This window comes from Theropithecus gelada, chromosome 13 (assembly GCF_003255815.1).
Source record: "Theropithecus gelada isolate Dixy chromosome 13, Tgel_1.0, whole genome shotgun sequence".
Classification (NCBI taxonomy): domain Eukaryota; kingdom Metazoa; phylum Chordata; class Mammalia; order Primates; family Cercopithecidae; genus Theropithecus; species Theropithecus gelada.
In genome coordinates this window covers 53,950,377-53,976,649 of record NC_037681.1, presented here as the reverse complement: position 1 = coordinate 53,976,649, position 26,273 = coordinate 53,950,377, and the positions used below count along the sequence as shown (strand labels likewise).

The window sequence follows — 26,273 nt, the reverse complement described above, 5'->3', positions numbered from 1 at the left end:
AGCCCTTCCCCAAAACTCAACTGCCCTTGTAAAGCTAATGAGAGGCCACCAGGCTAGGAGGAGGACAGGAGCCTGAATTCTGCTAAGGTGTATACATAAATGATTGCCAGTCTTTATTCCAGAGGTAACAAGATATACAACTTCCCCAATTACTCCTGCAAATAACATAACTATTGTAGAATCTAAGACTGGCCTTTCGAGATATCTTTTCAGGGTTTTTACATGTCTGACATCTATGCCTTTGGCTCCAACCTGGACCTACCCACTGCTCCTGTGGCCCCACCCAGAAGGGTTTCGGCATGCAGAAGAACCATTTCCAACACCCCTATGATTGTACCCACCATCCAATCAGCAGCCACTGCACTACTTCCCCTAGACTACCTTTGAAAAGCCCTAGCTCCTGAAATCCCACCTCTGTATGAATTCAACTCCATTGCAATGCTCCTGCAATAAGTCAGCTGTATCTGGGCAGCAGGCAAGAAGAACCCATTAGGTGGTTACAGTTTTACAACCACTGGAGAGAAAAGATCACAACACAGGATATAAGCAACATAAAAATAAAACAATAATAAATGATAAATTGTGAAGGACTACTTATGAAACTGTCTGAAGTGGTTTTAAGAAACACAGATTCCAGCCAGGCACGGTGGCTCAGGCCTGTAATCCCCAACACTGTGAGAGGCTAGGGCGGACCAAGCACTTGGGCCCAGAAGTTCAAGACCAGCCTGGGCAACAAGGTAAGACCCCCATCTCTACAAAAGAATTTAAAAATACAAAAATTAACTGGGCATGGTGGCATGCACCTGTGGTCCCAGCTACTCGAGAGGCTCGAGGATCACTTGAGCCTGGGAGGCAGAGGTTGCAGTGAGCTGAGATCACCCCACTGTATTCCAGCCTGGGTGACAAAGGACAGGGTCAGACCCTGTCTCAGAAAAAAAAAAAAAAAGAAAGAAAGAAAGAAAAGAAAAGAAATATAGAAACCTCACCCCTTAACTGCTGTGCTATGTCAGAATATGTGCTATGTCAGAATATGTGCTATGTCAGAATATGTGCTATGTCAGAATTATGTGCTGTGCCATAATATCAGAAATGCTAATGTAGACTCATCTCAGCAGAGGCAGGGCCTAGGAATCTGCATTTAAGTCTGCCAGGTTGTTATGATAATCAATCAAGTTGAGCACCACTACCTCAGAAATGCAGAGGAGAGGAAAATTAATTTTAACCAGTACTATCAGGGAACACCTTTTTTGTGGAGCAGTGAAGCTGAGATGGGCCCTGAGTGAAACTACCTTTGCAGAATTATAAATAATGAGAGAATTCTGACAGGGTTAACTCCACCTTGCTTCTAACCTCACAGGCTAAATTGTTTTTTTATTTATTCTAGCACAGAGGCCAAGATAACTATGAGAGGAATTTAGTTTATAGTTAAACTTGGAGGTAAGGAAAGCTAACTCGTCCCCGCCTCTGCCCTATCCCACCATGCCCACACACACTATCCAGAGATTGAAGCCACATTCTTAAGACACGGGTGAAATTACGGCAGGGGCTTGAACTTTGCTAAAGAATAGGCGTAGTTAGGCCAGGCGCAGTGGCTCACACCTATAATCCTAGCACTTTGGGAGGCCAAGGAGGGCAGATCATGAGGTCAGGAAATCGAGACCATCCTGGCTAACACAATGAAACCCCGTCTCTACCAACAATAGAAAAAACTAGCCGGGCGTGGTGGAGAGCGCCTGTAGTCTCAGCTACTTGGGAGGCTGAGGCAAGAGAATGGCGTGAACCCAGGAGGCAGAGCTTGCAGTGAGCCGAGATGGCGCCACTGCACTCCAGCCTGGGTGACAGAGCGAGGCTCCATCTCAAAAAATAAAAATAAATAAAAATACAAATAAAAGGCATAAACAATGACCTGCCATTGCTTAATGTGTTTTCCTACAAGTTGTTAACTGACCCAGAGTCACATAACTGGGGCCACGACATTTATAACCTCCTCTACTACTCCTATAGATAACTTCACTATTATGAAAACTAAAGAACTGGGTCACTGCGATATTTTTTAGATTCAGCATTTCAGTACCACCTGGTCCGGAGAACCGACTAAGCTACACGAAGACAGTTATAGACACTGTTGTGATTTCACCCCAGCCAATCAATTGTTCTAGGTCCCCAGCCCCCTGTCAGCCAGAGTACCCTTTCAAACCTTAGCTTCTGAATTATCAGGGAGACGGATTTGAGAAATTTCTCCTTGTAATTGCTTGGCCAGCCCTGCGATTACTAAACTCTTTCTTTGCTGCAATACCGGTTCTCATTGGTTCTTTTAGGGCAGCGGGCAAGAAGAACTAGTTGGCCGGTGACATGAGGACAGGGTAAGATGTGAACAAAGTAGCTGACAGAGCAGAGGGCTTATGTGTGTGCTCACCTGAAGCTGCCTGTGCCAAAATACTAAGGAAGGCTTGGGAGGACAGAATGAGTGCCCAAAGCAGTTAGAGAAGGCTTCTCCCAAACTGAGTCTCTAAGACTGAGCAGGAGGGATCTGCCAGGCAGAGATGAGGGAAACGGGATTCCAGGCAAATTTGTACAAAAGTATAGAGGCATGAAAGAGCAAGTTATGTTAAGTGACTAGGAGGAGCTCCATGTGACTGGAATAGGCAGAGAAAGGAGGAGAGGCCCATGGGAGACAGGGTAGAAAAAGTGATAGACCTGCTTAAGAAGTAAAAGACTAAACAAGTTTGGAAATCCCAAACCATAACGCAGGGCAAGTAAATGCCTGGATGTTCATGCATAAGACATACTGTGTGACTTACAGGGTCCAGAAACCAGAGAGAACTGGTCGATCCATGCCCCATGTTTTAAAGGGCAACCTGCTCAACCCAAGCCAATCATTGCCTTTATGGGCAATGAGGTTCCAGTGCTGCCACATCAGCAGACGTTTTTTCTCCAGAAAAGCCAGACACTCCGATTTTTAAAATAAAATCTCCAAACTTTTAAATGAAGGCTCAGTTCTTTAAATTATTAATCAGGCCAAACAAAATACAACGCTTGGCCTGGTGTGAAGCCAAGTTTATTACCTCTAGGCTACAGTCTAATAAGCTCTTACTGCATCCAAATTAGATGGGTGTCTATCTGGTTCACTGTGTGCCTGATTGCAGAACATGGCAACTAGGCTGAAGCTTTGTTGGGAGAAAAACAGAAATCAAATCTGGAGCTTTTATTCTGGAAAGATCTGGATATATCTTTGTGTGTGTTTTTGTATATATATACACATTTGTAGTGTGTGAGTGTGTTTAGTTGAAACACAGGCAAGATGTTGTTCTCAAACTTTGTAATATTCTCTAAAAATTGCCAGGGCTCAGAAACTATCCTAACATAGCCAGAGGAATGATTTGAAAAACAGCATTCTTTAGTAATATAAAGTATTTGAGACCACACAAGATTTAATTCTACATGCTGACTTAAAAAAAATAAAATAAAAGAGTCGTGTTTTCACTGTGCAAGCTGTAAAGGACTTTATTTAGTAACATATACAATCTTGCATGTCTGAGCAACACCAGTACATCTATGGTCTTCTATTTTCTCCTTGCTGGAGGGTCATTCTAAAGGCAAATTCATTAAAAATGGAAAATATTGCTATTTTTCAGACAGTGTTCTTTTATTTTAGATAGTTCTTTTATTTGTTTTAGATGTCTATTTAATCATCTCTTAGAAACCAATCTATGACAAATCTTATATTTGAGCTTATACCTACCTCTTTTCCATGATAAAAAATTACTTCTATAGATGCTAGAAGTAACTTTCTTAAGGATGTCAGCTGCAAAAATTTTTAACTACTATATAATTAAAAACCTTCTAATAATACTATAAAACATGTTCCTCTGGAAACTGAAATCAGTTTTCAATTTTCCCATTTACATTTCTTTTACAAGTGAAAAAATTATTTCTCTTTATTCTTTTCAAAAAGAGCTAGAAAAGGTGTATCTTTAAGATCATTCATTGTTTCTACTCTCCGGGAAAGGCAGTGTGGTAGACAGAATAATGGACCGCCCCCCTCACCACCTCCTCCAAGACTATCTGCATCGTAATCCTTGGAACATAAGGGTATGGAAAAAGGGACTTTGCAGATATGGTTAAACTGAAGATCTTGAAGTTGGGAGATTATTCTGGATTATCTGGGCAGGCTCAATGTAATCACAAGGATGGGGGTCCTTATAAGTAAAAGAGGGAGGCAGGAAGGTAAGAGGGCATGACTGCCACATAGCAGGAGTCGGAGTGGTGTTGCTGGATGAAGGAGGTCACAAGCCAAGGGAGGTGGGTGGCCTCTAGAAACTAGGAAAGGGAAGAAAACAGATTCTCTCCTAGAGATTCCAGAAGAAATGCAAACCCACCCATTTTTGCCAGGTAAGACGCATTTCAGATGTCTGACCTCCAGAGCTGTAAGATAATAAATCTGTCTGTTTTAAGCCTCTAAATTTGTGGTAATTTGTAGCAGCAGCAGTAAGAATATGGACAGTAACCAGACTCTCTCAAAGATAGACACTAGAACAGCTTTATTATATGTTTTATTTTATCTATAGAAAACAGAAAAGTGATTTATTCCAAAAGAGGGCAGAAATGAGAAATTCATACTGAAAGTATAGCTTGGGCTGGGCGCAGTGGCTCACGACCAGGCGTAGTAGCCAAGGTGGACGGATTGCTTGAGCCCGGGAGTTTGAGACCAGCCTGGGCAACATGGCAAAAACTGCCTCTACCAAAAAATTAAAAAACTTAGCCAGGCATGGTGGCCAGCGGCTGTAGTCCCAGCTACTTGGGAGGCTGAGGCAGGAGGATCACTTGAGCCCAACAAGTTGAGGCTATGAGATCACCACTGCACTTCAATGTCAGCGACAGAGCAAAACTCTGTTTAAAAAAAAGAAAGAAAAAAGAACACATAGTTTGGTGTAATTCTGTCGAGAGAGCTCTTTCCTCTGAACATCCTCTCCTACTGACTGCCCTGCTGGAGCCTTGTCAAGCAGCACTTTCTAAATAGTTCACTGATTTCCATGTTACGAGAAGACAGGAGCCATCGACAAATCCACAAATTCCAAGGACAGAATAACGTATTTCTCAGAAGAAAAGCATCTTCTCTCTCTAAAGAGTGCATTATAATTTTGAGGAGTTGGCACAGTTTAGGTTAAGTAAGCACATCATTCATTAAAGCATAAAAAAGTTGAAGAAAAAAATGCTGCATTGTGTTAGACATTCAAATGCGCTGTGGATGTTTAAGGTAGCTGATGCCCAAAATAAGCAAGTCAAGAAAAGAGGTGTGGTTTGGAGGTGATTTTTTCATCTAGAAGGAATTCTTTTCTCATGACTGCTAAGACTGAACACTGTAAAGCCTGTCTTCCTCAAGGCCAGTGACACTTCAGATACCAGATGATTTCATGTTTCAATTACAGTCTGAAGAGAGGGTTGAGTTGGCCAGGATCGCAATCAGCCAAAAGAGACAGCAACAATCTGAACAGGTAACCAACTTGGTAATGATAAGTCCCTAGTTAGGACCCTTAGGGATGAACCAAGGCATGAAGAAACCAATGAAACCCCAAAACACGCTCATTGCAAAGAGAGGTATGGTGAGGCCCTGATATGCCATGCTTACCGCTGATCTGCCACCCCCTGCCCCTCTGCCTCACTTGGGTCCCACCTGGAAGTCATTTTTAATTAATTTTTTTTTTTTTTAACAGAGACAGGGTCTTGCTATGTTGCTCAAGCTGGTCTTGAACCCTTGGCTTCAAGTAATCCTCCTGCCTCAGCCTCCCAATGTGCTGGGATTGCAGATCTGAACTACCGCGCCAGACCCTAGAAGGGTTTTAAGTCGGTATTTTATATTATTTTTGGAGAAAGAATCTAGAATCAAAGTCATCAGTAAAAGGGCATGTGGTGGCACTTGTGAGTGTGCCTTCTCACAAGAGTCCCCTTAAGTAATTATTCAGCCTCTAGGTGAACACTTCTAGACAGGAAGCTCATCATCTCTCAATGATACCTAATTCACTTTAAGACCACTCTTAAAGTGTTAAAAAATTCTTTCTTATACTGATCTGATGCAAAAACCGGAGCTGCCTCACTCCCAAATCATTGTTCCTTTCATTCTAGTAAACTCGGTTTGAAAGAGGTCTTCAGATACCAGGTTCCATTATACACGTAAATAATTTCTAAATAAAATGCAAAAGATTCCTAGTAGATCTCATTAAAATGATGACAATTTGTTTTTCTTTCTGAGCCTGCTTGGTAGGGAACACAATTTTGTTTAAGTAGTATTTACAAGTTTTTTTTAATTGCAGAGAAAGCCATTGTAGAATTACTTTAAACAATAATACATAAAAATTTCATATCAGCAATCCTTCATTTAAGCTAATGATGTGCATTAGAAAGAGAATACTATTCCTGCAAAAGCTGGATTTTTTTAAAAAAAGAAAGGGAATACTAATACTTTGAGGAAAGTCATCACTCGTTCATTCACTAATATTGTTATAGCTTACATCAAAAGTGAGTCAAGAATGAAATCCTTTTTCTTTCAAAATTGATTTTTGTATTAGGCATGACTTTTTGTTTAGCACCTTCAACAACCCTATGAGGAAAATAATTATTCCATTATTATAAGGTAAGTATGTGTAACATGTACAAGTTTCAACAAATTCAAGTAGCTAAATTTTGCTCTTTTCACATCCTGCGTATTGAGATATGCCTCAATCTCAAAATCTAGTTCCATACTTAAAGGCTTTAAGATCTCTGAAGATTATTAAGCCACTCAGCCTTAGTGTCCTCATCTGTAGAATGTGACTAATATTTACACAGGCTTATGGTGACTGTATCATAATGTGGGTCAATGGAGTAGGGCCACATCAAAAACCTACCCCCACCTCAGATGATGCAAAATAAGGAAACTGAAAAAGGTACTACTGGCCGGGTACGGTGGCTCACTCTTGTAATCCCAGCATTTTGGAAGGCTGAGGTGGGCAGATCACAAGGTCAGGAGATCGAGACCATCCTGGCTAACATGGTGAAACACAGTCTCTACTAAAAACACAAAAATTAGCCGGGCGTGGTGGGGAGCGCCTGTAGTCCCAGCTACTCGCGAGGCTGAGGCAGGAGAATGGCGTGAACCCGGGAGGCCGAGCTTGCAGTGAGCCAAGATTGCGCCACTGCACTCCAGCCTGGGCGACAGGAAGAGACTCGGTTCCAAAAAAAAAAAAAAAGAAAAGAAAAGGAAAAGGTACTACTAAGGATAGGAACATCTATCCATCAGACACGAAAATGGTTGAGAACTACAGAATAAAATCAACAGGTATCAATATGAAAACTCTTTAATTAAATGCCTACACGATTTAACAGTATGCCAACTTATGGTTAAATATAGTTTTCTAATATGCCATCACTTTGGGAACATTTCTCATTTTTCAATAATTTCTAAGCACACACTCAGTAACTGCCAAGATACCATAACACATCATGAACTCAATGTTTCACCCGGGCAAATCATGTCAAAAGTAATGACAGTACAGCCAAAAAGTTTATTCACTGTCTAAACTACGTGGATTTAAAAATGTTCTATTTGCTATGGAGTGAAGGTCCCCTTCTCCTTAAAATAACATGCTTAGTGTCTGGGAAGGGCTTTAGACGTCAGGTGGAGAATGCGTGGGGGGAAACGACGCAACTTTCTGAACATCCATAGTCTACGGAAAGTTGGCTCATCCCTAACCCTGAAATAAAGCTACTGAAGCCACAAGGAAACCATATGGCACGCTATCTGCCGTCTGCACTTGGCCCGTCTACCCGCGTCCTAAAGACGCGAGCGCAAGAACTCTCCCTTTCTCCGTGACCCGCAAGCTAAGGCTAGCACATGCCGGCACCCTACGAAGAGCCACTCGATCTCCCGTCTGGGATGCAGAGACTCGGATTCACAGCCGACTCCATCCGAGTCCCGAGACTCTCCAAGCTCCTTCCCGGCCCGCCTCGCCCCTTACATTCGCACATGCGTACACCCAATAAAGAGAGCCGAGAGCACTCCCCCTCGCGTGGTCCCCACGCCCAGCTGCCACGCAGCCGGTCCTCCTGCCCTTCTTTGGGCGGCTGGCCTCATTATGCAGTAACGCGCATGTGCAAAACTGCGGGCCCTGCAACTCCGTAGCGGGCAGGGGTGGGGCGGCCGGTGGGACAAAGTGTCTTGCGCACGCTCCGGACATGCGCAGTGCGGGAACTGAGGCGCCAGCTGTCGATTTGGAAGTTCCGGGGAAGTCGCGCATGCGCGAGTGTACGCGTTGCCGGCGAAGAGGGGAGCCTGACGACTCGGAAATTTGAATACCACAGTAGCATGGAGTGTGACCTCATGGAGACTGACATCTTGGAGTCGTTGGAAGATCTAGGGTAAGACTGTCAGGGCACGGGTCTCCCAAGCCCCAGGCTGCCGGCCCCCTGGGAACACCTCCTGCGCCCCAGTCTGAGACACCTGCCTCTCCACGCCGCACCCCGTGGCTCCTGGCTGTTGCTTCCCTTTGGCCCCGGCACCCCCAATGCCACGTCCACTGTCTGCGCTGCTAGCTCGGGGTCCTCCAATCCCAACACCTCTAGGCCTGCCCGGTGCTCCCTGCAGCCGAGCTACCCGCAGCGTTTGTCAGTCATGCGTGTCATTGTCTGGGCTCTGGTTCTCGCCACCCCCACTCCCCGAGCTTCTCTCCTTGCTTCATCCTCCTGCCCTCCCCCTTAACCCCTCAACTCTAAAGGTTGTCAAAGTTGATTCTGCTTTGCTATTTGTTCTCCATATTTCCTGCTCCCATCTTGAGCCCCTACTCCTACCCCACCCCACTTTTCTCAAAATTTCTCCTTTGCCCAGTCATCTCTGCATGCACCCAGGCTTCCCTAAGCCACTTGTATGGGCGCTGCATCTGTTCCGCTAGCCAGCTCACTTGTGCATCTAACCTATCACCACGTCCCTGGGAACCACCAGCAGTTTGCCTTGAGTCTGTGATACTCTACCTCGTTGAGCCCCATTAGACCAGGGTCGTCTTCACCCACGAAGAACCTGCATATTTGTTTTGCATTTTGTCTCTCCTCCTCCTGATAGTTATTCAACCATAATTCATCAGTATCCAGAAATTGGAAATAGGGTTTGTTATCTCACTGGGTCACCCAGATCAGTGTACTCTATTAAACTTGAGAACGTGGACCCTCTTGGGCTAAATGTGGTTCCAGAAACAAATTGTATGGTTAGATATTTATCTACAGGTATAGTATCAAAACAAAGTACAGATTTAGCTAGCTGTATTTCTAAGTAACAAGTTCTTTATCAAAACTTTCTATTAGGTTTTTCCATGACAAGGAAACTTTTGAGAGAAACCTTTCTTTAGGAAGAAACACCTTGAGGATTCCCAAAGTCTGCCTATTTGAATAATTTAGTACCCTAGTAGAAATTTTTAGGAACAGAAGTAGTCGTGCTTATCATCTGTCTTTGTCAGAGTGAAATAGCATTGTTCTCTTCTTGGAAACTTGCTCTGAATTTTCATAAATATTCCAGACTTTAGGGGGCTTCTTTCTTTCATTAGGGCGTATGTTAAAGTCATTCAGCAGAATAGTCTCTTTAGTTGACATCTCAGACTAAATTGCTTGTTCACACATGAAACCATTCATTCATTAGGACTTTTTAAGGAACAGTTGCTTTGTGGCAGTGTTGGGCACTTAGGGTACGAGGTGAGGTGGAAAAGGGGTTCACAGGATACTGGGAAAATACGCTGTGAGGGGCCCTGAGGAGGGTCCCTTTACTGGGAAAGGAAATGAAGTCCTAGAAGCTTCTTTCTGGAATAAATGACACTGTAGTACTGAAGGAAGAGTGGAATGAAAGGAAGGGGGTAGACCTTATGAAATGTAGTCTTTCCGCATGGATGGTGGTCACTTAAGAATTGGCCACGGATGCTGTTTCTTCCCATTAATGTCTTTTTTTTAATTTTTGCACTCCTTTTTTAAACTTTTTATTCTTTTGGATACTATACAAGTAATTGTTACTGTAGTAATTGTAATCACATAACTACTTGAGATGGATTGTAATGTAAACCATGGATTTTCTGAAAACTGTTACAAATTTTAACCCTAACTACTTAGTTTGATGGCATTTAAACATTAAAAGTCAGCCTTAATTAATTGAAATGTACCTTTAAAGGATTCACTGAGAAATATTAGAATTAAGTGACTCCCTTTTCTATTTATTTATTTATTATGAGATGAGGTCTCGCTCTGGTGACCAGGCTGGTCTTGAACTCCTGGGCTCAAGCGATCCCCCCACCTCAGGCTCCAGAATAGCTGGGACTGCAGGTGTATGCCACTGATCCCGGCAAATGACTGTCTTTTATCTCTTACCTGGCACACAGTAGGAATTCAGTAACTACTTGTTGAATAAACTAATGAAGTCAAAATATGAAACACAAGGAGAAACTTCTAGGCCTAGTCTTTTGATTCCAGTGTCTAATAATATGCAGTTTATAAATCTAGATGCCAGACTACATGTGATCTCATTTTTTTGGTATATGATTTGTTTTCATTCTGTTGCATATACTGTATAAACCTGTAATCATATTTTAAAGGGATTGAGAACTGTCATTTCTCTAACATACCTGTAGTTCTAAACATTGTATTACCTTTTTTTTTTTTTTTGAGACAGAGTCTCGCTCTGTAGCCCAGGCTGGAGTGCAGTAGTGCGATCTCGGATCACTGCAAGCTCTGCCTCCCGGGTTCACGCCGTTCTCCTGCCTCAGCCTCCCGAGTAGCTGGGACTACAGGCGCCTGCCACCACGCCTGGCTAATTTTTTTGTATTTTTAATAGAGTCGGGGTTTCATCATGTTAGCCAGGATGTTCTCGATCTCCTGACCGCATGATCCGGCCGCCTTGGCCTCCCAAAGTGCTGGGATTACAGGCGTGAGCCACCATGCCAGGCCTAAACATTGTATTATCTTAAGCATATTTACTGTATCATCTTGAGTAAGCATTATTATCAATATTTAAGAGAATATAAAGCAATATGAATAATATGTATTTAAGATTACTTGGAGTGACAAAAATCTTATATTTTAGAATATTGGTGATTGGAGTTCATTGTGAGTGTCATCTTTTATGAATGTTTGAACATTTAAAAATTTTAAGATTATGTTAGAATCACTTACAAAGGATTAAGATTTAGACGCACCAGTTCATTAACTGGCCAATATTTATTGAGCTAACCTTGACATTTCTATGGTACTAGAATGTCTTACTAGTCTTAGCTGTCATTAAATTTATAAAAATGATATAAATGGTTAACCGGAAAGTTTTTACTTTTAAAGGAAGTCATTAAAAACCTAACCAAGCCTGGGCAACATAGTAAGACCCCATCTTTATAAAAAATAAAAAAATTAGCCAGGTTTGGTGGCTTGTGCCTTCACTTCTCTTCAACCTAGGTGACAGTGCAAGACCTCATCTCAAAATAAAAACCTAATCTAGTTGTTTTCTGGAAAATTTTTAGAAAAGATAACCTAAGTTTTATTTCTGAAATAAGTTACAGTATAATTATCTATTACTTGTTAATTTGCTTTCAATACTCCAGTTACAGTAAGAAAATAAACCTTTTTACAACGAAAGCTTTTAGTAAATGTACAGAAGTTGACATAATTTAGTAGTATATGCGACTCTGTTAGATATTCACCTACATTTTGAAAGGTTGAAATGCAGCTACCATTTAGCTGCTTTTCGTCATGGTTCAGTATAGTTCTAAATTTTGTTTATATTTGCCCATTTAAAATTGATCACATAACTTATCTTTATTAAATTATTGCTTATATAAATAAAACCATAATATGTTTTATCTGTAATGTATTAGGTGTGATTGTATTTTCTTCTGAAATGTAATTTCTTGCTTGCCAGTTACAAGGGCCCATTGTTGGAAGATGGAGCGCTCTCTCAGGCAGTCTCTGCTGGAGCCAGTTCCCCCGAGTTTACCAAACTCTGTGCTTGGCTGGTGTCTGAATTAAGAGTACTCTGTAAACTGGAGGAAAATGTGCAAGCAACTAACAGTAAGTAAACGTTCACTTTTAGGTACAAAGTATAAAAATAACATTGCGGTATTGTCAACTGAACATTATCAATACTAAAGCTTAAAGTTCCAAGTTTTTTGTAAATGTAAAAAATTTGTTAAGGAGCCAAGATTTTTTTCCCTCCATTGTTTTTAGAGGTGATTTGGAAATTGAAATATCAGAATAAAGTCATGTAACTTAAAAATTCGTGGAGGCTGAAAATAACCCTATTACTGAGAAACAGAAAAAGGGAGACCACAAGCATAGAATATATGAACTTCCTATATTTTGTAAGCTGTTAAATGTAAGATCCTAGATTGATGGCTAGAACTAGATACTGGGATATTTTTCTTTTAGGACTACCAGATTCTAGAAGCATCTATAGAATGTAGAGTAAATGCATTATTATTCTGTTATGCTTGGGGAGAAAGAGAACACTTTGTTAAGACATTTTGTTTATCATAAGAATGCATTGTTACATACATCACAGTGCAATCCAGGACGATCAAATTTATGGGTCTGAGAGCTGTTCTGCATTTACCAGTTTTGTTTTCACTGTTGCACTAGTTTGTCGACACTGCAAAAGAGGCAAAAGCTTGGAACCTAACACTCTACCATCTGGTTCCTCCCTGCTGTAGGTAAACCTATAATAGGAGACCAAGGAAAATACCTGTTAACCCACCCTTATGGGGAACTATACATATAATTCCTTTTTTTCCACATAATCACAGTTTGAAGAGCTCACGTTCTTGCATTGCTAGTGTGTGTGTGTGTGTGTGTGTGTGTGTGTGTGTATATTTTTTTTTTTTAAATTTTACTTTGAGTTCCGGGATACATGTGTAGAACATGCAGGTTTGTTACATATGGATACGTGTGCCATTGTGGTTTGCTGCACCTATTGACCTGTCCTCTAAGTTCCCTCCCCTCACCCTCCACCCCGCAACAGGCCCTGGTGTGTGTTGTTCCCCTCCCTGTGTCCATGTGTTCTCATCGTTCAACTCCCACTTAGATGTGAGAACATGTGGTGTTTTTTTTTCTGTTCCTGGGTTAGTTTGCGGAGGATGATGGCTTGCATGCTAGTATATTTAATGTGTACGTGTTAGTTGCATTCACTTCTAATTATTAAGGAGAGTATAGTGTAACAATAATGACAGCAACAGCTTGCATTTATTGTGTACTCCCTATATTCTAAACATTTTATATGTGTTAGCTCATTAAACCTCAGGGCAACCCTATGAAGCAGGTTTTATTACTGTCATACCTTTAACAAGAAAGCCCAGAGAATTTAAATACGTTGCCTGAGGTCATACAACCTGTAGGGGTGAAGCCTGGATTCACCCCCAGAACAGTAGTCAAGTTCTGAGCCAGTGCGTTTAAACACCATGCTATACTGCCTCTTGACCAGATGTTTCAGAGACTGTAGGAACCTTTGAAAACACCAGAACTAGATGATACCTATTTTTAACCTGGAGCCCCTTTCTCTCAAATGAAACATGATACAGAAGCTAACATGTAAAACAGGTTAAAAGGTGTTCTAACAAAGTAGAGACGAGGTAGCTTTAGCCCAACTCTTTCCTTCTCATCTTCCCAGCTGCCTCTAAAGGAGCTCTGTGGAACTCAAGGACTCACAGATCACAGTTTGCAAAATATTCATAATGTAGTCTTCCTGTATTACAGATTAGAAAATGGACTCAGGTGATCGAGTGACTCTCAAAGTTTGTTAATTTCTTCCCCTTTATGATATTGAATAGAGAACAATCAAAATAATGAGGAAAGAGCTTTGTTTTTCCTTTGGTTCACCCAGTGAACTCCATACCTTTTTTTATATGCTGTGGGAGTACAAGACTGCAAGTCATGTTTGCTGTCTTCAAATTTTGTCTAATTGAGAATGTTACGTACAAATGAAACAACTGGCGCTAAGTACAGTCCTTTTGTTTGTTTGTTTGTTTGTTTTTAGACAAGGTCTCACTCTGCCACCCAGGCTGGAGTGCAGTGGCGCGATCTGGGCTCACTGCAACCTCTGCCTCCCAGGTTCAAGCAATTCTCCAGGTCAGCCTCCTTAGTAGCTGGAACTACAGGCATGCACCACGACGACTGGCTAATTTTTGTTATTTTTCTTAGAGACGGGGTTTTGCCATGTTACTTAGGCTGGTCTCGAACTCCTGAACTTAAACCATCCCCCTCCCAAAGTGCTGGGATTACAGGCATGAGCCACCGTGCCCAGCCAAGTATGGTACTTAGATGCTGAACCACTTTGTGGTTCATAGAGAGAGGAAATCAGCAAATACACGGGTAAAGTTTCAGCCAAGTACAGGGAAGGTTTCATCAAGGAGCAAGGCCACTGGGCTTTGATGGATGGGTGGGATTTGCTATAGGGGAAGAGAGTGGAGGGCATATCTGTCACAGGGAATAACTTAAATAAAGGCACACAGTGGAAATGAGACTGGCTATTCATGGGACAGTGAGGAGACTGGCCTGGCACAAACAACAAATATTTGTGGAGGGAAAGTAGGTGATTATAGCTGAATATGCTGGGAAGATCTAACCTAAGCAGCTATGAAGAATCTTTAAAAGCAGACAGAAAAAAAATAGATGAGATGAGAGAGGAATTAAGGAGCCATTAAAGACTCTCAAATAAGGGAATGACCTAATGAATACTGTTTGAGAAAGAACATTTTAGATCGGGTTCAGTGGCTTATGCCAGTAGTAATCCCAGCACTTCGAGAGGCCGAGGTGGGAAGATAACTTGAGGCCAGGAGTTGGACACTAACCTGGACAATATAGTAAGACCCAGTCTCTACAAAAAAATTTTCTAAATATTAGCCAGGCATGGTGGCATACACCTATAGGCCCAGCTATTCCAGAGAGTAAAACAGGAGGATCCTTCAGGCCCAGGAGTTTGAGGTTGCAGGAAGCTCTGATCACACCACTGCACTCCAGCCTGGGCCTCAGAGTCCTTATTTCAAAAAAGAAAAAAAAAAAAGAAGAAACTTTGCAGTGGTATAAGAAAGGATAAATTAGAAGGGAAAGAAACTCAAGTTATGAAAATCCTATTAACAATTTCAATTGTATATAATAATTGTTATGCTAATGGAAAAATAATCACTATCATTAAATAAGATTATTTTAATTCTTAAAAGGTCCGAGTGAAGCTGAAGAATTCCAGCTTGAGGTGAGTGGGCTACTAGGGGAGATGAACTGCCCGTATCTTTCACTGACATCTGGGGATGTGACCAAGCGCCTTCTCATTCAGAAGAACTGCCTCCTCTTGCTCAGTAAGTTCATGGCTACTAGAATATAGCTATTATTTTCTGTTTATGTTTTCCATGACTAGTAAACTGACCATGTTTTTTTGTTTGTTTGTTTCATTATGGATATAATTCAAAATTCATTTTAAAAGAAAACTTCCTTAAATTTCCAATTTAGGAGCTGAGGGTAGACATGTGCACTGGTAGCATTATTGTTTTCGTAACTGATACTCTTTCAGTATTTCAGCTTCAGTGGTACTCAGGCTGTTGTGCTTCTCCTAATGTGATCACTGGTAGTGTTGGAGTGATGCTTATGTGTATGATCTTTACACTTGCATTTTAGAGTAGAAGCACATTTTTAAGTATACTAGGAAGATAGTATGGAAATAATGGAGATTTTGTTTAAAAATTGATTTCTTTGAGGAGAGTAAGCATTTATAATAGTAGATACGGTTAATGGTTAATGTAAAGTATTTTGTCTTGTTGCTATTTCTTTGTGGTTGGATAATTGGGGATTTTGGTTTTGTTTGTAAATATTCTGGAATAATACTTGGATTGTTCTGGTACTTACTGATCATTCTGGGAAATACATTTTTATGAAAAGTTCTTTCCTTCCATGTTTTTTACATACTTACTACTGTTTTGTCTCTTCACACTGAAAAACAGTAAGTAGATTCACAAATTTTATTACCTTCTATAAACTTTCCAATAAATACAACCTATAGTCTTAACTCAGAATTTATGTAGCATTCTGAAGCACATTGACATTAAGCTTTGGTTAACTGGCTATTGTAGTTCTCATTAGGACAGATAATTCAGAGGATTTAAAAAATATTTGTCTTTACAACTCTGTTATGGTTTCTGAAAAAATGATACAACTTCAGTTTTTAAGGTTCAGTTAAAAAAAAAAAGTGTTCATAGCCATTATACTTAGGCACTAAGTTATTCCAGAATCACTTTTGTAACTTCCCCTTTGTCTGTCAAATGATTGTTATTGTGGGAATGTGCACGTAAGGTTAGGTGTTGCTTTGATACTGATATTGGTGCTGGTAGTTCTTACATATTCATTTAATACTCTTCATATGGTATGATTTCTGTAACTGATTCAATAGCAGTGTACTCAGCTGAGTCTTCCGTTATAGCATTGCTTATCCTTACCAATATTTGGCACTTAGAATATGTTATCGACATAGGAAGATAATAGCTGCGTGGAATGCTTACTAATGACCCTGAATAGCTAATTCTTCCAAAAAGCTCAGAGTTTGGCCTTGTTAGCTCTGATACTTATACAAACCACTTTGAATGTAAGTATAAAATGCCTTTCACACTTTTCTGTTTCTTAAGCAGACTTCAGTGAACATTATTTTGGACTCAGGGTCATAATTCTAGACTTTATTTTAATGTGCTATCATCACCTCAAAAGCTTTTCAAGAATATACAACTATTTGCTCTTCAATTAAATGGCTAAATCATCTAGCGGTCACTCACTTTTTATATTCTTCCTACATATATGTACACACTGTTTTCCTCTTTATCTTTGCTTCTGCCGATTCTCCCTTTCTAAAATACTCTCAGTTGGTAACCTCTCTTTATTCTAGCATTTACCTACATGTACTCATTTTCTGCTTGGTCTGTGTAAATATTTCTCATCTTTCGAAGTACCAGTTGTCACATCTGGATGCTATAATTTTACTTTTCCAGCACCCTTACCTCACTAATTCGAATCTTTTATTACATTGTATTTTAGGGGGGAAAACAAACCAGCCTCATTAGAATTGTTGGTAAAATAGAATAGCCTTTGAGTGAGTGGCTGAAAAGCTCTCATGTATCAGATTAAGGACTCTGGCTCTTTATTAGCCTTTTATGGTTCTCAGAGTGTTACCCTTATGTAAATTAAGTAAGATATCTGAGTTCCTAGTAGATGAAGAACTATTCATCTTTTATTTTTGCATATATTCTTTATTCCTAACTAGATTGTCGGAAGAGATCATCTTTTTGATGTTTTAAAAAATTTTATCTTCAGTGCGTTTCCCAATGCTTTGAACACATCGATTACGATTAAAGTTTTTTCACGGTAATTATATTGGTAACCTAATTTTGTGAATACCTGAACTATGTTATCCCAAATTTACAGAACCAATGTATTAAATCATATAGTATATGATTTTCTAGAACAAGAGTTGGCAAACTTTTTCTAAAAGGGCCAGATAGTAAATATTTTTGGCTTTGTGGCCCTAAGTTCTCTGTCACAACTACATACCTTTGCTGTTACAGCATGAAAGCAGCCATAGACAATATATAAATAAGTGAGTGTGGCAGTGTTCTAATAAAACCTTATGTATAAAAACAGTGGTTATTGTCATAACGGTGGGGTTTTACTATTTTGACGTTTTAACTCATAAATACAGTTTGCTGTATGGAACACGTTAAGATTTTACAGTGTCAAATCCATTTAGAATGACCTTTCCAGAAACTTAGATGTATTTATTGTTTTAGAACAGGAGTTGGCAGCCTTTGAGAAATGATTTGCTAAAATTATGGACTGTATCCTTCTAGCATTACATTTTGGGTATAGGAAATTTGATACACAAGTTGACTTTTTTCTACTTCTAATAGGACCTGAGAGCCTTGAAAATATCTTTTTCCAAAACTGGTTTTGTTATAATATCAGAAGAATCTCATTTTGTCACATAACCGGAAATCCTAAGATTCAAATGATTCTTAATCATCTTTTATAAAAATTGAAATGTCCTTGGGAATGTTAAAGGAATGGGATTGAATATTTATACCTTCAACTGAATTACCTGAAGCAGATTGCAGCCCTCATTATACCAGGCTGAAATCAGCACACAAGGGGATGATACTGACACAAAGGGGACTATGCCAAGAAGTGCTTTGAAAGTTTTATTGTTGTTTTGAAGGGAATGGGGTGAGGAAGGTAGGGGGAAGGGAGTCCTGAGAAGAATATAGATGAAAGAGGGATCTCTTTGAACAGCCAGAGGGTGACATAAGAATTGGAGACCATGGGAAAGGAACTCTGGGGTGCCTTCCTGCTTTTCCTGTAAGTTAAGCTTTGACTTCTTATCACTGTTGTTTCACACCTCTTCTGGACAGGCTGTCTAATTATTGGGAGATAAGAGAGCAAGGTAGTTTTATCACTGATGCTCACAAGTAGTGAGAAGTAAAAAAAAAAAAAAAAAAGAGTCATTAAAAAGTCGTCACTTGCCACCTTTTCCAAAATTTTTAACAGATGCCAACCCCTGTTCTGGAGGTTCCTTAATACCAGAATTCAAGAATCCAAATTTTTAGATGTTACTTACCTCAATCCTTCGGTTTCAAAGGAGAATCGCTTATTTTAAAATTAACCTTTAAACATTACATATTGCTTAAATACCTGAATTACATAACCAGTTTATATCTTATTTCATTTGCAGGTGAAAGTGGTTTTTCTTTCTTGTTTTTATCCATTCTTGCAGCTTTAACAGTTACATATCATTAGGTCTATATAGTTGTGACTCCAGACTTATGACTATAACTATAGCTGTATCTCATTTTGAAATCTTATTTTGTTTACTTCAGCATACCTCATCTCAGAACTAGAAGCTGCCAGAATGCTCTGTGTGAATGCTCCTCCAAAAAAAGCTCAAGAAGGAGGCGGTAGTGAGGTCTTTCAAGAGTTGAAAGGCATATGTATTGCTCTAGGAATGTCCAAACCTCCAGCCAATATAACTATGTTCCAATTCTTCAGCGGGATTGAGAAAAAAGTAAGACCTTTAGTACCAAATTGTAGTGTATTAAAGGCATAGTCCTACATTTGTTTGAAATGAAGCAATTAATTTAATTTCTCTTAATGGGAACCGAATGTGCATATATTATTAAGTAATTGTTACGAAATGAATTTTGGGTTTTAAATCCTAGATGCCTTAAAGATAAACTAGTATGTTAGTCTTTTCCTAAAAACATGTTAGCATGTTTCTTTTTCAAAAAGGAAACTTTACACTGGTTTGCAAGCTAAAGTAACTAGATATAATGTAAAAAGGATTAAGATTTCAGTCCTTTTAAAAATTATTTTATCATTGAACTTTGATACAGTCAATTTAAAGTCTTTATCATTAAATGTTACCACCCTCCTCCCCATTGACTGGACAGAAAAGGATGTTAATATTTTTGTTTTTTAATCCAGTCACTTCTAACCTTATGCTTCAATTGACAAAATAGATTTGTTGACTGCTAACATAATCTAGTATGTGAAAGGAAATTAGAATTATTTTTATACTACACATTATCAGTTAAGATTTTCTATACAATTAATTAGGAACAAGCTATTTTAACAAAAAATGAGTGGAAGAGAATGGTATTTGTTATAGCAGAGTTATTCCCTGTATGTTTATCTGCTGGACTCTTAAGAATTGGTACATTTGCATTGTGGGGTAGACCAGCACCATGATGCACAAATTTGGCTGAACTCTACAGGGGAGCAGCAGTGTATCCATAGTCCATATTTTCCTGTGTGTTTATTCATCCATTCAGCAAATGTTCATTGAGTGCCTACTGTTGTCAGGCACTGTTCTAGGTGCAATGAAGGACTTCTGTAGGCGTGAGGAGTGGGACCAGTGAGTGTCTTTATCTTGTGGGTCTTTTACATTTGCATTTCAAAACATCCTCCACCTTTGCCTCTGTCAGGAATCTTCTTTTGATGGCAAGATATGATGGGAATTGGGAAGATGAGGATGTTTTACCTTTAGAGTTTTTATTCATTTATTTATGTTTTTGTGTCAGTTAAAGGAAACATTAGCAAAAGTTCCACCTAATCATGTGGGAAAGCCTTTACTGAGGAAGCCAATGGGACCAGCCCACTGGGTGAGTAGTAATCATCTTGAGTAAACTTTGTAACGAACTATAGAGTTTATGATTTTCATGTCAACACTTACATTTTGTGCATTTTAAATTATGTTTTCTAATACGTAGTTTTCTAGTTGAATACCCTTAGAATCATTTTGTGAATCTGAGGATTTCTGCAGAATAATTTTGTGTAAGATTAGAAGCACTTTTCTCATAATTTGTAAATATTTCACACAGCTGATAAAAGTAAACTGAAATTGAGTGTGATGCATGTTTCTCATTGCCAGATGGATTGCCTTCAAGCCAAAAACTTCATTGGGCTGAGTTTCACACAGTAAATTATGGGAAAGATAAATAAGAGTTGTGTATTTCACATATTCTTCATTTTGTTTTGAGAATCAGCTTTTTGTTACCTATCATTTCATTAATTGTTAGTATATTATATGGAATAAGAACTTTTGACTGTTAAATTCTGGGATCTCAGTTATGAATGACGCAGACGTAGTTTTTGCCCTTTTGGGACAGAGGATCAAGCAGATTTAAATTCTAACTAGTTTTTTAAATTTTGCTTCAGGAAAAGATAGAAGCAATTAACCAAGCCATAGCCAATGAATATGAAGTCCGGAGAAAGCTGCTAATAAAACGTTTGGATGTCACTGTACAGTCCTTTGGCTGGTCTGACAGAGCTAAGGTACACATTAAATAATTTAAAAGAGCAGACTATTTATAGACTTGGTCCCTGAACATCTAAACAATTTAGATACTTGGCAACTATGGGAGAAATACATAGAAGACACATGTAGGGATTTTTCCTTAGTGAGTTATTGAGTAGTGACTCTTTCAACTATCCAGCAATAATGAAAACATTTTTCAATTTTCTGTTTTTTAACATATCTGAATTTTACAGTTTTTATTGGAGAGAGTTCTTATTGTGAGAGAAATGGAGTTATTCTGAAAATTACTAAAAAAAATTGATTTCAAATTACTTGTTTACTTTAAACTAACAATTTAATTTGCTAATAGAAGTTAGAAATATTGGATTTAGTATGATTTATAGAGAATTGGAGAATTTGATAAGACTTAAGTTTTTTTTTTCAGCTAAATGAGACAATCCAGGTAAAGACCTTGGTCATTCAGCAGATACTTATTACCTCATAGAAACCAAAGATAGGAAAATTAAAAAGCAAAATTGTTTAAATAACTTTACATTCTTATATTTAAATAGAGAATATGAATATGTTCAATCTGAGACCAATGATGGGGGAACCTTTTTATCATGTTGGCCTCATAACCCTAAAGGGAAGCGCTCCCACTCCACCCCTGCCCTCACTGTCCCTGTCACTCCTTGTTGTGTCAACAAGTCTGGCAGCTGTACTTTTAAGGTAGTTCTTGTCTACATAGGAGCAGTAGTGAGTATATAACTTTTCCTACCATCTGGAGCCTAGTAAATATCATTATCAGATATTTTGGAGACTTTTAACTTATTTAATATGTGTTTCTTATGTCATTTTGAAAATTGATATTTCTCTTTGAACACTTTTCTTTCAACAGAGCCAGACAGAAAAATTAGCCAAGGTTTACCAGCCGAAACGTTCGGTCTTATCCCCTAAAAGTACTATTTCTGTTGCCCATCTTTTGGCTGCAAGGCAGGACTTGTCAAAGATTTTAAGGACAAGCAGCGGCTCTATAAGAGAAAAAACTGCCTGTGCCATCAATAAGGTGATTAGAGTACCTTTAATTTTTTCCAAATGCATTTATTTCTGTTCGTAAAATAAAAGTTTAAAATATCTTTCCTATTCTGTAGGTGTTGATGGGCAGGGTGCCTGACAGAGGTGGTAGACCCAATGAAATCGAACCTCCACCCCCAGAGATGCCACCATGGCAGAAGAGGCAAGATGGCCCCCAGCAGCAAACAGGAGGCCGAGGAGGAGGGAGAGGTGGCTATGAACATTCCTCATACGGAGGACGAGGAGGTCATGAACAAGGAGGCGGGAGAGGTGGACGTGGTGGCTATGACCATGGTGGCCGAGGGGGAGGAAGAGGAAATAAGCATCAAGGAGGCTGGACAGATGGAGGGAGTGGAGGAGGAGGTGGCTACCAAGATGGTGGTTATCGAGATTCAGGTTTCCAGCCAGGTGGCTATCATGGTGGCCACAGTGGTGGTTATCAAGGCGGAGGTTATGGTGGCTTCCAAACATCTTCATATACAGGAAGTGGATACCAGGGTGGTGGCTACCAGCAGGACAATAGATACCAAGATGGTGGGCACCACGGTGATCGTGGTGGTGGTCGTGGAGGGCGAGGGGGTCGTGGAGGGCGAGGTGGTCGTGCAGGCCAGGGAGGAGGCTGGGGAGGAAGAGGGAGCCAGAATTATCACCAAGGGGGTCAATTTGAACAGCATTTCCAGCATGGAGGTTATCAGTATAATCATTCTGGATTTGGGCAGGGAAGACATTATACTAGTTGAGGCTACCGAACCTTACATTTTGCTAGAGCTCAAGTAATAGAAACTTAGTTTCAGAATCCTGAATTCAGCACCTATTTTGAATTAATGTGAGACCACAGGTGGCAGGCAGATTCCTGCTTGGCATAAGCATTTGTAGGTCTTCATTCAATTCTGTTGGATTTTTTTATTGGACTTACATAATGCTGTTTATTTGAGAAACACATAACATCTCTCCTTTCTATGAAAAATTTTTTAGAAGGTGATTAAAATTGCCTTTAATTGACCAGTAGACTAATTCCACAGTCAGAACATGCATACTTTTTTGAAGCAATTACTTGAATAAGTAGTTTTCATGTTTTCAATATGCAGTTTTGAAAATGAGGATTCACCTAGACTTTTTTAGATTTACTACTAGGAAACCTTCCTCATATGAATAACCATTTATATGTGTTTTGCTTAAAGTATTCCAATGCCTATTTCCAAGCACAGTTCTGCCCCCGGTTGACTTTTATGCCACATGTGCTTCATGATAGAACTTTTAGGTCAGTTCCTATTAAATGAGCTCTTCTACAGATAGCACATTCAGTAGCCTTATTTTGTTGATGGAATACTGTATCATATGCTCAAATCTGAAAACCTTGAACACAGCCAAAATCCATAAAGATTATAAAAGCAAACTAAGTTGTGAACCTATAGTACATGTAGGCATTTAGTTAAGTATAGCAATTCAAACTGACCTGCATCCATCCAAAACAAATTCCTCCTTCAACCTTATTTTTACTTGAAATTTGCTAGAAGAAATAGCAAACCGAAATTTGTTTTATGCATGAGTTAATACCACTGGCTCAGCAAATACAAGTTAGTTTGCTTTAGGCAGGAGACTTTTTTTGTAATGGAAGAAATGCACTACAAAGTTAAGACAGATTTTTGCTAAGTGCAGGAGGCCCTTTATTATTGCTGCAGAAAACAAAAGCCTGGCTGAGTTGATGTTTTACATTCTCCCTTACTGAAATCTACATGACATGATGCTTCTTGCTGGGTTTTTGTACATGTAAACATTGTCAAGCTGTGAAAGAAAATGGCTGGAGGTGTGCTTTGTGTGAAAGGTGAGCAATAAAGTACCTGTTAAGTTCTCTCTTTGGTTTGAGTTTTATTTTAGCTACTGAATTATTCTGGACTCTTGCGTCAAGCTAATGAGCTAAGGCTTTTGTTCCCAAAGATTCTTGAGTATTTCCTTAAAACCTAATTGTAGTGAAGGGTGATTCTTACCCTAAAACCCTAAATTAAATAGAAAAATGGCTCTTTCCAGGTTTTCCTGTTATAAGAAGAAGCTAGAAACCGTCACTACTCATCTCTGGCCACTGGGTGTAGCTGTTGCTACACATACTAGGCAAAAATGTCTCAAGTTTTTAGGGTTTTTTTTTTGTTATTTGCTTCTCCATTCTTCCTAAGATTGGGGGACTTTTTTTTAAAAAAAGGAAGTAACTGAAAATATAAACATGTTTGTTAAAAGAGAAATTGTATTTTCTTTCTACTACTAAATTGGGCTTTTTTAAAGAATCAACTCATGCCATTTAAAATAATCTACTTGCTACTGAGATAAGCACATTCTTCTGATAACTAAAACCATCCTTTTTAACTTTACCTGTTTATTTTTTAGCTAACGTTTAAATTATTTTAAAATGTTCAAATTTGAAGACAATTTCAAGTATTTTATCATTAAATTAAGGTTTTAAGTTGTCTCGAATGTTGTGTTGGTTTCTTTAAACTGTTAAATAATTATGTTTATATAGGAATTCCTATTAAAATTGTAAAGTTTCATACTTTAAATGTATCATATCTTAGGATGTATTTATATTTATTATTTGCTTTGATCTGTTTTGTAGCCTCAGACTCCATAATATACCTAATGAATACAGGTTTCATTCTTTAGAAAAATGTAATTTTGATTTATCTTTATGGTGAATAGATTGTTTTTTCAAATATAAGCATATAAGAAAGCAAATGATACATTTCTCCCTGATAGCTCTGAAATCTGCATCTCCTGCTTCAAACTAGATTTTCCCCCAACATTATTATTTTTTTAAACATTTTACGTTCCGGGTTACATGTGAAGGTTTGTTATACAGGTAAATTTGTGTCACAGCAGTTTGTTGTACAGACTATTTCATCATCCAGGTATTAAGCCCAGTACCTGAAGGTTATCTTTTCTGTTCCTCTGGTTCCTCCCACCCTCCACCCTCAAGTAGACCCCTATCTGTTGTTTCCCTCTTTGTGTTCGTGGGTCCTCATCATTTAGCTCCCACTTACAAGTGAGAATATGTGGTATTTGGTTTTCTGTTCTGTGTTAGTTTGCTAAGGGTAATAGCCTCCAGTTCCAGCCATGTTCCTGCAAAAGACAGGATCTCATTCTTTTTTAAGGCTATATAGTATTTTATGGTGTGTACATGTACCACATTTTCTTTATCCAGTTGGTCACTGATGGGCATTTAGGTCGATTCCGTGTCTTTCCTATTGTGAATAGTGCTGCAGTGAATATACGCGCGCGTGTGTCTTTATGGTAGAATGATTTATTTTCCTAGGGATTGCTGGGCCAAATGGTAGTTCTGCTTTTAGCTATCTTTGAAGAATCGCCATACTGATTTCCACAATGGTTGAACTAATTCGCACTCCCACCAACAGTGTATTAAGGGTTCCCTTTTCTCTGGAACCTTACCAGCCTTTGTTATTCCTCCCCCCACCCTCCCCGTTCTGAAACCATAAAAGAATTGAGTTTTTTCTCTTGAACATAGATCAAGTTCTCTAGAAACAGGATATTTCAAACCACCAGTTAGTTTTGTTGTTATATTAAAGTTCTTAGGTTTTATATAGAGAGTATCTTTTGATCTTATACACATTCTTAACCTTAACTTGTGGTAAGTAATGATTTACTGGAATAGTGCATATAAGAATTTCTTGGAGAAACAAGCAAAAAATATTAGGAGAGAATTTTTGACATATGAAATCTTAAGCTGTTATCTCTTAAAACAGATACAGTGAGACAGTACCTTTAGTTAATGTTCTGTTTCCTCCTACTACTAGGAACTAGAATAGGATGTCAGTATTCTCTATGAAAACTATTAAACATGTACCACTATCATTTTTATTTCTTGCTCTGTATCCAAACTAATCAAGTGTCCAACTGTGGCAGACATAGAGTAGACAAATTCTTGCTGAGGCAAGACATTTGAATCATTCTATAGATACTTAATTGATTTCCCAGTGCCCAGATTACCTCCATCCTTAGACTTAAATATTTTTAGGTTGTGCCCATTATGTCTTTCTGGATACTTTGTCTACCTATATTACATCCTTTTGAAAATAGATTTTAAATATGTTTATATTATTTAATCATACCCCCGTCTCCCACCTTAAGTAATTTGGATAGCATTTGATCCATTTGTTTTTTAACAGAGAGGGTTACCTAGATAAAATTTAGGTATTTATTTGTATTTTACCTAAATAAAAAAATGAGTTTACCTAAATAAAAAAATACATTCATCACAGAATACTTAGCATTTTATGACTTCTTCTTTTCCTGTTTTTCTTGTTTCTGTCTTTCCTCATTATCATGGTAATAACTAGAAATGCTTTTGTGTGTGTGTGTGTGGTTTCCATATTTGTATACACCAGTG

The 26,273-nt window shown here is 38.9% G+C and overlaps 1 protein-coding gene and 1 pseudogene across 2 annotated transcripts; one reads left to right on the top strand and one right to left on the bottom strand.

Moving 5' to 3' along the window:
• Positions 1 to 5,378: 5,378 nt before the first annotated feature.
• Positions 5,379 to 5,623, bottom strand: LOC112605369 (annotated as a pseudogene).
• Positions 5,624 to 8,200: 2,577 nt separating this feature from the next.
• Positions 8,201 to 23,734, top strand: FAM98A (family with sequence similarity 98 member A). Of its 2 annotated transcripts, XM_025353661.1 has the most exons (8): positions 8,207 to 8,394; positions 11,915 to 12,063; positions 15,204 to 15,338; positions 18,891 to 19,075; positions 20,091 to 20,171; positions 20,728 to 20,844; positions 21,705 to 21,872; positions 21,958 to 23,734. In XM_025353661.1, exons 1-8 carry the CDS (start codon positions 8,342 to 8,344, stop codon positions 22,618 to 22,620), a joined length of 1,551 nt encoding a protein of 516 aa, XP_025209446.1. In that variant the 5' UTR covers positions 8,207 to 8,341; the 3' UTR covers positions 22,621 to 23,734. The 2 variants fall into 2 exon arrangements, with proteins under 2 accessions (XP_025209447.1, XP_025209446.1); XM_025353662.1 differs by lacking the exon at positions 18,891 to 19,075 and having other exon boundaries at positions 8,201 to 8,394.
• Positions 23,735 to 26,273: the final 2,539 nt, after the last annotated feature.

Bases quoted from the DNA above. Each gene is read 5' to 3' on its own strand.
- FAM98A (XM_025353661.1), top strand. From the start codon at position 8,342: ATGGAGTGTGACCTCATGGAGACTGACATCTTGGAGTCGTTGGAAGAT. The intron at 15,339-18,890 runs GTAAGTTCATGG...TGTTTACTTCAG, and splicing joins GAACTGCCTCCTCTTGCTCA to CATACCTCATCTCAGAACTA. The intron at 20,845-21,704 runs GTACACATTAAA...TTCTTTCAACAG, and splicing joins GCTGGTCTGACAGAGCTAAG to AGCCAGACAGAAAAATTAGC.